Source organism: Pundamilia nyererei, unplaced genomic scaffold (genome assembly GCF_000239375.1).
Source record: "Pundamilia nyererei isolate P.nyererei 1_Seehausen unplaced genomic scaffold, PunNye1.0 scaffold00054, whole genome shotgun sequence".
NCBI lineage: Eukaryota > Metazoa > Chordata > Actinopteri > Cichliformes > Cichlidae > Pundamilia > Pundamilia nyererei.
This window is the reverse complement of record NW_005187455.1, coordinates 998860-1009574: the sequence shown is the minus strand read 5'-3', so window position 1 is coordinate 1009574 and position 10715 is coordinate 998860. Positions and strand designations below refer to the sequence as shown.

The 10715-nt window shown below is 38.6% G+C and overlaps 1 protein-coding gene across 1 annotated transcript; it reads right to left on the bottom strand.

Moving 5' to 3' along the window:
* Positions 1-4972: 4972 nt before the first annotated feature.
* mtx2 (metaxin 2) lies at positions 4973-9951 on the bottom strand. The gene is made up of 10 exons (XM_005733674.1): positions 9769-9951; positions 8607-8654; positions 8483-8529; positions 7696-7768; positions 7358-7434; positions 7146-7238; positions 6994-7032; positions 6792-6917; positions 6420-6496; positions 4973-6031 (listed from the first exon to the last, which is right to left on the bottom strand). Exons 1-10 carry the CDS (start codon positions 9806-9808, stop codon positions 5872-5874), a joined length of 780 nt encoding a protein of 259 aa, XP_005733731.1. The 5' UTR covers positions 9809-9951; the 3' UTR covers positions 4973-5871.
* Positions 9952-10715: the final 764 nt, after the last annotated feature.

The following is a 10715-nucleotide window of genomic DNA, read 5'->3' as shown; positions in this document are numbered from 1 at the left end:
GTGAAAGATGAGGCTGAACACGACAACTAGAAGCAACATGGCTGGTAAGAGAAGACATCATGAAAGGAGACGGTAATAAAATGGTAGTACGTGCGCATGTGTTAGTGTGAGGGGATGGACTTTGACAAGAGGATTATCAACACACAGCTAATCTCGTTATTCCACTCTGATCTACATCAACCCATCACAAAAAAAAAAACCAAATACACTTTCTCAATAACCATCTTCTCCTTACATACTTATAAAGTGAATCCACACATATAAACACGCATGATCACCATGGAATGTGATGGAGACACACATGATAAGATGTTTCAGGTATACAGAAGTCAACATACTCTCAAAAGCAGCCACACAGGCGTGTATTGGCAACATATTAGATATGAGTGAGAATGACTACCCTCACTGGGGCACTAGTGTCCTTTATCACTAAATTAAACAACAATGACAAAGCAATTAAAGTAATTCACTGGTTTGTGTGTGTGTGTGTGTTTGTGAATCAATGCTAAAGTTTTGATGACTGGAGTGCAAATGTAGTTGGCCACATGGGAAAATCCACACGCATCAAACATGTTTCATCTTTCTAATGAGTCATTTTAGCCAATAGTGAGTTAGCTGAAGAAGATTTGATGAGCTATAACAGCTGGAGCAACATGAAATGAAAGTAAATAGAAATGCTCTCCTGGTTTCATTCAGCAATGCATTGTCATAGTATGATGTGAAATTAATGAAATGTACAGTGGTGCATTCTTTCCTTGTAGTCCTCAAAGGCTGCATAAAATATAACTAAGAGCTGCCCTTAGCTTACTTTAAGAATCCTGCTGGTGCTAAAGGTAAACTGCAGCAGTAAGGTTGGGATCCCTGCTCTAGCATTGCACCTTCATTTGCCAGAGCATCTGTGGCAACAGTCTGGAATCTAGATCCCAGTTATGAGGAATACAGGTTAGTTTTATATGTTTGATTCTTGTGTTGACCCAACATTATTTCTGCTTCCTTGTGTTTTTTGGATTCTGTTTCTCCTCTCATTTGGAGTTTTTCTTGGACTTGCTACCAGCAATAAAACTCACTTTTTGTTTGCAACCTCGATCTCCTGTGTACTGCATTTTGGGTCTCCTACAAGAGTAGTATGTGAAACTAAATATAGCATTTTAAAGGAAATGCTAGAAACAAGAAAACCTACCTGGAGAAAGAGGTAGAAAACCCTGGTTTGGCTGCAGGGAAAGGACCAAGAAAGCAAAAAATGAGATGTCGTCTGCCTTTTCTGTAGGTTACAATGAAAGTGCTTACGTTTTACTAAACTATATCACTTTTTTATACTGTTTTTCATATTAGATTATACTAGGAGAGGTTCATAAGAAGCACGGGTGCAAAAATGTTTACTTAAGTAAATTTCTCAGTGGCACCAGACAGGGAAATGTTTGCTTAAGTAAATTCTGGTGCATTGAAACAGCTGCTGCAGCTCCTGTGCAGAGTGTTTCAGAATGTGAACGGTTGCAGGGAAACATTTGATCACATAGTTAAAATGTTACACTTTTAAGGGTTTAATATTTAAAGCCAATCATCTCACAAAGGATAATAGTAAAAACAACAAAGAAATTTTAAAAATATAATTGATTTGTTTCTATTGGCATATTCATGCTTCAGTTAGTTTAATGTTTTAAAAAGAACAACTAATGATTTTTTATTCAACTCAAAAGCCAACATGTCCACATCTTTTAACTCCAGTTTATAATCTTGACTGTCCTCGCTGCGTAATCGTCATAATAAATAAAGTAATATGTGTAAAATGTGTAAAAGTGCTTCCTTACCTCTAAAGGCAATGAAGAAAAACTAGCTTTAGAGTTAAGAGATTGCTAATCAGTGAAGACCTCATAAGTTTAAGTCTATACATCTTTGTTTTTAACAAGAAAGGGTACATTTCTACGCGGACTTAGAAAGCTTTTCCGCATTTTCTCCCTGAAAATCATTGCCTGCAAATAGTTTTTGTTTCTTTCCATGAGTGTGAAATGTGAGTAGAGAGGCAGAGTTTCCAGCAGAGCTGTAATGGCAGCGAGTCTTGGCAGAGTGGTGGTAAATTGCAGGGAATGTAGGGGGTTGTGTCACGTCATATTTTGCAAAGTCAGCCACTCAGTCTCAGTGAAATTACTTTTTCAACGGTGGGATGATTCTGTCATGTTAAAACGTAAGATTCACAGATTTCTCCCTGTGTGTGTGTGTGTGTGTGTGTGTGTGTGTGTGTGTGTGTGTGTGTGTGTGTGTGTGTGTGTGTGTGTGTGTGTGTGGCTCACACCCATATACAAACCCACAGGCACTTAGCTCAGTGTTTGACTGCCTGAGGTCTCCAAATCACTTAAACCACCCCTATGCTTTGACACCTGAGAAGACATGCTGATCCAGTTTATGTGAATGAGATTAAAGAATTACTGGGTCGCAGCATCAGAAACTACACATTGCATTGATTCAGTTCAGTACTTGCATAGACACACAGACACACACACACACACACAAACCAGCTCATACACACCAGATGCAATTAACATAAGTGAAAAAACAACCTCTTTCACAGAAAGTCCACATTGTGCATCATGACTAACTCTGAAAATCAAGCTGTGTAATCATCAGCCTCCAGACGTATTGGCTAATCTGATATCACAGCACATGTACAGATGCACATTCACATCCTTGAATACAAAACTTACATTGTCAACTTCTTCCATGATGGGACAATGATTCCCACGATTTGGCAATAATCTTCATTTTTACCTCCCTCCCATCACCGCCCTCATATTAACTAATTGTACTATCCTTTAATTTAATCTATCAAAGAGAATGTTGAACTGTTACATGGGAAGACTTTTTGGGGGGAACAAATCCATAAACGTATAAATCGATCAAGAATATTATCAAAAGAAAATGCATCGCCTGTTCCAGGCCATCACATGAAATCCACAGCTGAAAATAATAATTCTAAGTACATTTGGACGGTACAGCTCCACCCACTCAAATTCCTCAGTGGTTTGAATTTGAGTACACACTGACCCAGCATGATCAAGAAATATAATGATAACCAGTGCAACCAGCTGTGTGACTTTCTTTCTCATAATAAGAACCAAATGTTTCTCTCTCTCCAAAACTGAAAAAACTAGACTCTCTCGCCATTTGTTTCATCCTTTTTCTTCTTCTTTCAGTTTTTTTTCCTAACCGCAGTTTGAGAAAATCCACGATAAATTTGCTTTGACAAGCTGGCCCCAAATCCCTTAAAGCCCTGCCACTGCAAGATACTTTGGAATCCCAATGCTGCCCCCTTCTGGACAAACGTTTTCAATACAATTTGTAGCTCGGGGTAAACCTGCTTTAGTGATAAATCTTGTCCATGTTTCAAAAATATATCTGTATGCAGTCCCTTCCTGTATGCAAATATTAAGCTTGTGTGGGAGGACAAATGCATGTTTTTCAGTTTTCTGTGCACTTTTATGAACGTAGAATTTGATTAATATCATTTTGGTTTCTAATATTCCTCTGTCATGCTTTTGACTTGAGTTAATTTGTGATTCAAAGCTGACTGTAGGTGTGGATATATAAGACTGTGTTACCCTGTGATGGACTAGTGACCAGTCAAGGCTGTACCTCTGCCCTTCAACCCCAAACTCATTGCCACAGATTGAACCTGAAACCCTTTGCCCCCTCTAATGGCCTCGGGCATTGTCTCCTTGAAGTGGAAGGCCAAAATAAGAGTTTGGACACAGCATGAGAACATTTTAAAGGTAACAGAAAAGTCAGAGATGTGTGGACTCGGCTGTAATCTTCCTCCCTGCAGGAGAGTAGAATCAAGGGCAGTCAGGGAAAATTCTGCTCGTCTGGTGTCACCAGTTTTGACAATAAGCCCATTACTATCTCTGCACCATAAAACATTCTCGCTGTCCACTACTGTTGTGACTCTATTTTAGCTTAAAATCAGTTGATTCACATTAGAAATCATGCATTGTTTATCCTTTTTCCTTCATAAGCTCCAAATCTAGAGCTTGCAGTTGGGCAGCATGATAATAATGTGAATTGCTCTTGTAAAGATGTTCTATTTCATATGATTCAGATGTTTGTAGTTATATTGCTATATGTTATATTCGTTGTATTTTGTGTTGCCCTCTTGGCCAGGTTTCTTTTTAATCTCTGTGAGACTTTTACCTGGACAAATAAAGGATAAATTTTCATAACTTTTATTCACACTATGGTTTTGCATACATTAAATTTTTTCCTTAGAAATGTTCAACAATAAAAAAAAAACATGAGAATATTTATAAGGACCTAACTACAAATGACACTGTAGGTCTGCTGACAATTTCTCAGCCTTGTTCTCCATCATCTGTTCAATTTCCAACCAAAACTAATTTACATTACTTCAGTCTTTTACTTGTATGGTTTTAGGTCTATTTTTAGAGGTTAATAATTAATCAAAACCCTAATATAGCATAAAGAAAATCCACAAAAAACTGCAGACTTGACTACATGTCTTCAATAAGATGTACCGTTTTGTTTTTCCATGTATTTATCTCTGTCTGGTGCCTGGCTGATGACCTCCAAGTGTGCAGCATTTGGTCGTTGCAGGTCATTAGTCATGATGCCACAGCTCCTGGAAGTTCAAGGGTCAAAGCCCGACCTCACAGGAAACCTGGAAGACAGACTCGCTCTGCCCGTCTGTCATGCACTCACAACCTGTTCAACTCAAGGGCAATCAGAGGTGATCAGACATTACCATTGAGCTTGTATTAGACTCAAAGGTAGAAACAGACACCCGATAACTTGGCAGCATGTTCCGTCTTTTTAAACTTCTCTTTCAGATTTTGTTTTGGCAACATATGAGGGATTAATCCAATAAAACCCGATGCTAAAACATACAGGGGTACCTAATGAAAGAGCCACTATATAGTTTTGTGTTATAATTTCAAACAATATTAAACAAACTTCCGAACACGTATTATTTGGGGGAGAAATGTATTGTGGCAAGTGTATTCCATCATGTAGGCACTTTCTATTCACACAAGTAAAACATGGAAAAAATAAGGAATAAATCACATCTTCATGATTATGTTCATGCATTTTGTACAGAATAAGAAGTAACCTCTCTCTGGATTTTCTCTCTCTGTTTCACATTTCTTGCAAGCTTTGGGAGTGCCCTGGAGGAAAAACACAGTGAGCCATTTGACCTCGGACGTAGGTCAAGTGGAGTTCTGTTTTTTGAAATGCAGTCATGTCACGAGGCTGGGAAATCCACACCTCGGTTTTCAGCGAGGCGGTGGGCGTTTAGAAACGCACTCATGCACTCTGATACATGTAGACACCACTTCCGTGAAAAAGAGTGTAAAACATGAAAAACCCAAGTGTGTGCAGACATTCTGCTGAGGTGAACTTGATCCTGACAACAAATCTGAAAGATTTGGAAGTCTGATCAGCATTTAATCCTAATCTTTGACGTTCATTTCAGACTGATTTAAGGTTGTATATCAGCTTTGATATTTTTTGTATTCACTTTTTATAAAGCTAGATTCTCAAGGTCTTCCACTAACTGTGATGATCACAGTTACTAGCATATGTGGCATTTGTTCTCATAATATTCTGAAAAATACATTTAACTCAGGACATTTTCTTTTACATATTCTAAATACACTTACAAATTATGCTTACTTTAGGACATTCATAATTCTTAAACTTTTGGAGATGATGTATGAACAGGAAGCCACAAGTGAAGGAAAAATAGGAAAAAGGACACGTATGCAATTTTTTTGTTTTAGGCATTTCAGCTTCTTAGGGCTACAATCTGGGGAATGAGAGAAGGAAAGAATGTACGAGAAGAGGTGATATGTTATTTTCAGTCCTTCAGGAGCTCTTGTCTTCAAAGTAGGTCTGTTCAATGCGTCTGCAGAAGGACAGAAGATTGCTGTAGCTCTTGACCCTCTCTGCCAGCTCAGTGCTGGTCAGTCTAGTAGTGAGTATAGTGAAGAGATGGCCAAACACCAATGCATCCAGCTCCGTAGGCCTATAACACACACGCCACACACACACACACACACTCCGTTAATGACTGGCACTCCTTCAGCTTTAAATATAATGAGAAATGAGGTGTTACAGACACTGGCTTCACTTGTAATACTTTGTTCTAACACAAATCAAACATTGCCAGGGAGTACAGAACAAAGCTTTTCAGTTGATTACGAGATCAATACAATTTTAAACCACAAGGTGGTGCTCCAGGAAAACTGCTTGCAATAATTAGAAACATTTCCTTTTTGGTGTGAATGCCTATAACAGGGGTTGGAGAAAGGATTCTGGAGAACTCAGATGTAGATTTATTATTCAGTCGCTATAAACAAGACAAAAGAGAAAGCGATAACCAGAAACATACAGATATAAAAAAAAATACATACTGTTTATTAAAAAAGTATGACTGTGTTCCCAGCCTCTGAGAGAGAGCCTGGCAGCATTGACTCACATCTTCATAAACCTGAAATACATGAGGACATACAGACTTTTTAAACAAGTTTGTTTACTTTATTTTTTATTTTTTATAGACAGTCTGATGTTGACGATCAGACTGGGTTCTTTTTCCTACTTACATAAGAGACAAACACAAATAAGTTAGACTGTTTGAAGGCCCTTAAGTTTAAAAGATCAATTCTGTAAAATTTTGAAGAATTCCACCTTTAAAAGAAAAAGATAGGAAATTATTTTTCTGATTGCAGAAAGGGAATTGTAGAGCTGGCAAAACATCAACTTTTCACTTCCAGGTTGTTGCTAACCTGCTCCAATGTTTTCCCTCCCCAGCCAATGGCGTTCATCTTCCTGCGCACCTCCCACTGCTTCTGGTAGGCGAGGATTTTATTGAGAGGCCATGAGTATGGACTGCTGTATCTGGGACGAGAAATCTACAAAAACAGATACAGCTGATTAGGAGGCTATCAAGACTTTAACAAGTTTTGTTTTTAAACCTGGTGTACACACCTCAGTGGCTGTAGAATCATCACACCACTGAATGTACAACTGTAGAGAGATGAGGACATGTGTGAGAGGATACTTCTCAGACACATTCATAAAAACTGTACATGTGCTGAAGTTCTAGTATCAGTATGTTATGGTTTTTATGTTTTTCATACCTCAGCAGTAAGCAGCATATTGTTGACCAGCTCCATGTACGCTTTCATTTCAGCTCTCTGAACGTCATCTAAGCCATCGCTCAAAGAATGACCCTAAGTACCCAAAAGAAGACAACAGCAGAAAGAAATATGAAAACCTGCTCCTCCACTGGGAAAAACTAGAAGCAAATTTGCCAAAAGAAACAAACAGCTTTCATCTGTACAACACTTGCCTTAGCTTTAGTAAATTGCACAATCGGCCCCAGTTCTGACACCACCTGGTTGCCCACGTGGATAAAGGGAATTTTACCTGTGGACACAAACATAAAAAGGCTGGGCATTAAAATCATCACATTTAATTCAACACAAAAAGCTAACCTGCAACAAAGTAACTTCCAGATGCACCTACACGAATCCTGGAAGCAAACTTAGCATTTCATTTCGAATAAAATCCTTCCAGCTTACAGTGTATAGTTGTGTAATGTTTTAATGAGCAGAATGAGTGCTGAGATTCACACAGTGTTGAGATCAGACACCCAAAATTTGTCTCTGAAGCTACATGTATACTAACCAGAAGGTGACATGTATTCAGCATTTGCTCTGCAGAACACCTGAACTGGCAGACCACACATCCTCAGGTACGCCTGCACATCAGAAACGGGACAGAATTAAGCAGCTGAGGAATAAAAGCACTAGGAGGACACTAGCTTGTAATTCCATGAGGTTGGGTTTGCATCTCCTCCGAGTCTCAAATAGTTCACCTATGGGATGAATGTGTTAACTAAACATACTGTGAAAGTAAATGAAAAATATTACTTGTGGTATACTTTGATATGCTTTAAAAAAAAACAAAAAAAACAGTTAACTTTATTTTGCAGCACTGCAGATTTCCTTCTGCAGTAAGGTCAAAGCCAAAGTCAGAGTAGAGGTCAAAAGGTCAAATACAGATAATATCAACAACTGCATTTCATACTTGATGCATTTAAAAAGTATATATATGTATATATTTTCAGCAGTATAACAACCTAAGATCAGTATCTTATTAGCTGGCAGTCAATTAATAAGATACCAAATAAGTTGACATTAAATCGTTGGCAGAAGCCAATGTTCATCTGTTATCTTATATCAGTTTTGAGCTGGTTAAATGTTCAAAATTGCGCAATTAAGAACTGAAAGCTTTTATATGAGTTCAGTTTTAATTCATTAAATAATGAAAATAGTATTAAATATTTGAATTAAAACCACTAAAACTTACAGAAGCTTTCCTTGTTTCTTGAGCACAACAGACTGAGTTATTAACAAATAAACATTATATTTAAACAAGGTGTTTAAATTGTGTACATGCATGTTTGCTTTACCTGAACAGCGAGAGATGAGGCACAGTCTGACAGGAGAATCTGATCCTCTGCAAAAACAACAAAATATATAAATAGCTATATTGCTATTGACATTATGTATTGTGCCTCCATTTCACTAACTCACCCTTCAGTGGCTGGTACAAGGTTGCATTTTCAGGCCACGGCTCAGCAGCTGTCAACGTCACAAACAGACATGCAGGCAAACACACACAATTATACGGTGATAATGTGACTCATTAATCTATAATGTTGCTTGTGGGATCAGCTGTCAACATTCTTTTACTAATTGTTCTTCGTCTACTTTTGACTCTCCCTTTAACAGGTGGATCATCTGCCGTCATCTCACAACAACTCTCCCCATGTCCTCCTTTTGCTATATCCATGACCATTTGTGTGGTCTTCCTTTTTTTCCTCCTGCCTTCCAGCTCCATGTTCACTACCCCTCCTCTGCAAATATCTAAACCATCTCAGCCTCACCTCTCTAACTTTGTCAAACTCCTTAACCTGATCTGTCCCTCTGATATACTTAGTTCTAATCTTGTCCATCCTGCTCACTCCCAAAGAAAACCTTAGCACCACTGACCTTTGTTAGTGTACCGTCTACAGACCATACATCACAACAGGTCTCACTACCATCTTGCAGACCTTCCCTTTCACTCTGGCTCACTTTGTCACAAATCACCCGTGACACTCATCTCCATCCACATCACCCTGACTGCACCCTCTTCTTCACCTCTACTCATATAAAGTTAATCAATAAAAGATTATAAAGAATACAGACACGAGGTGCACGGTGCTCACTCAACGACCTATGCTGTAACACCGCCGTGCTTGCAGTACAGCCTCCAGCCACCGGGGGAATCTCTGAGCATGTCTCTGTTAAAATTGATAGATTTGAGCCGTTTTTGTAACGATACGGGGATGTCAGTAACTTTAGCCCTCTTGAGCCGTTTCCGCTTGAATTCGCCGTCCCCCTGCTGATTTATGATTTTAACAGTAAACAGAAATATGGCGCTATTTACATTAGAGTCCTGTGTTACACCTGCCAAGCAATCCACGACATGCAGAATGACAGAGTGCCTTGGGGCTTTTCCAGGCCAGTCAGCCTTTTTTTAAGAAACCAAGAAAAGGCGAACAAAGGCAGCTATAGTAACAGCTAAAGGTCCTTATATGTAAGTAACTACATTTGTAAAGAGCTTATGTTACTGTGAACCTTAGCTCTTGCTAGCTAGCTGGCTAGTGTTATTCATAATCAATAGAAAAACGGGGTGAAGTCAACATATTACCTGCCATCTGCGACATGAACGCCTCTGCCGCAAGAGACATGGTGCTGCTGTTGTACTCTTATTGTTAAATAATGATTAGAATAATGAGCGATCTGAGCAACAGCACTGCTTGCAAGTTTAAGGGCAAGTACTTGTTCTGCAGTCACTGGCCGGTCCGCCTGCGATTGATGTCCGTAAGAGAAACGGTTGCATTAATCTTTAGTTCCACTTTATGGACGCGCATAGAGGCTATTGTAGCAGTGTTGTTATATTTAACTAGAAATAATTGGGGCTTTTGATGCATGGAAAAATACATATTATTAAAGTAGCATTTTTAATTTGGGTTTAAGGGAAATAACTAACCGCACAAAAAGTGTATAGGAAACTGACTAAAACAGACACATCATGTGAGAGAGACATGGACTCAGAGAAGCATTATTTGAAATCTGTGTGATAATTTTGTTACAGCAAACATAGGATTAAAAGGATAATGTCCAGGGCAGAAAACATACATTTGGAGGGTAAAGTCAGCAAAACCTAAATATGAATGGATTTTATCATATTTGACTGGTGGTGTGGGGTGGCTGTGGCTCAGGAGATAGAGGGCAGTGGTTCAGTCCCACACTTCTCTAGATTGCATGTTTAAGTATCCTTGGGCAAGACACCAAACTGAGGTTTGGTGTGAATTTTAGGTTAATAGCGTTTGTAATATTCGTGCATTCATCCACACTCCATGGCTGCTATTACCTAGCAGCAAGTACAATATCATTCTTTGACAAGCGTAGATTTTTAGCAGAACTGCATTTATGTGTGTTTATACCTTTATATCTGCAAAGTTAATATACTCGTTACTTTGCCCACTATTTTATTGTTGCTGTCTTATTATATTTGCTTTTTTGTTGAATGGCTATTATTTAATTCAGAGGAGTTTCTTTAAGAGTTGCCTCCTTCCCACCAAGTTTATGAAC

What these genes read in the sequence shown, in the direction of transcription:
- mtx2 (XM_005733674.1), bottom strand. Translation starts at nt 9,808, where the DNA reads ATGTCTCTTGCGGCAGAGGCGTTCATGTCGCAGATGGCAG. An exon ending in CTTGTACCAGCCACTGAAGG is followed by an intron (nt 8,530 to 8,606) that starts GTGAGTTAGTGA and finishes TTGTTTTTGCAG; the next exon opens with AGGATCAGATTCTCCTGTCA. An exon ending in GAGGGAAAACATTGGAGCAG is followed by an intron (nt 6,497 to 6,791) that starts GTTAGCAACAAC and finishes CATGTATTTCAG; the next exon opens with GTTTATGAAGATGTGAGTCA.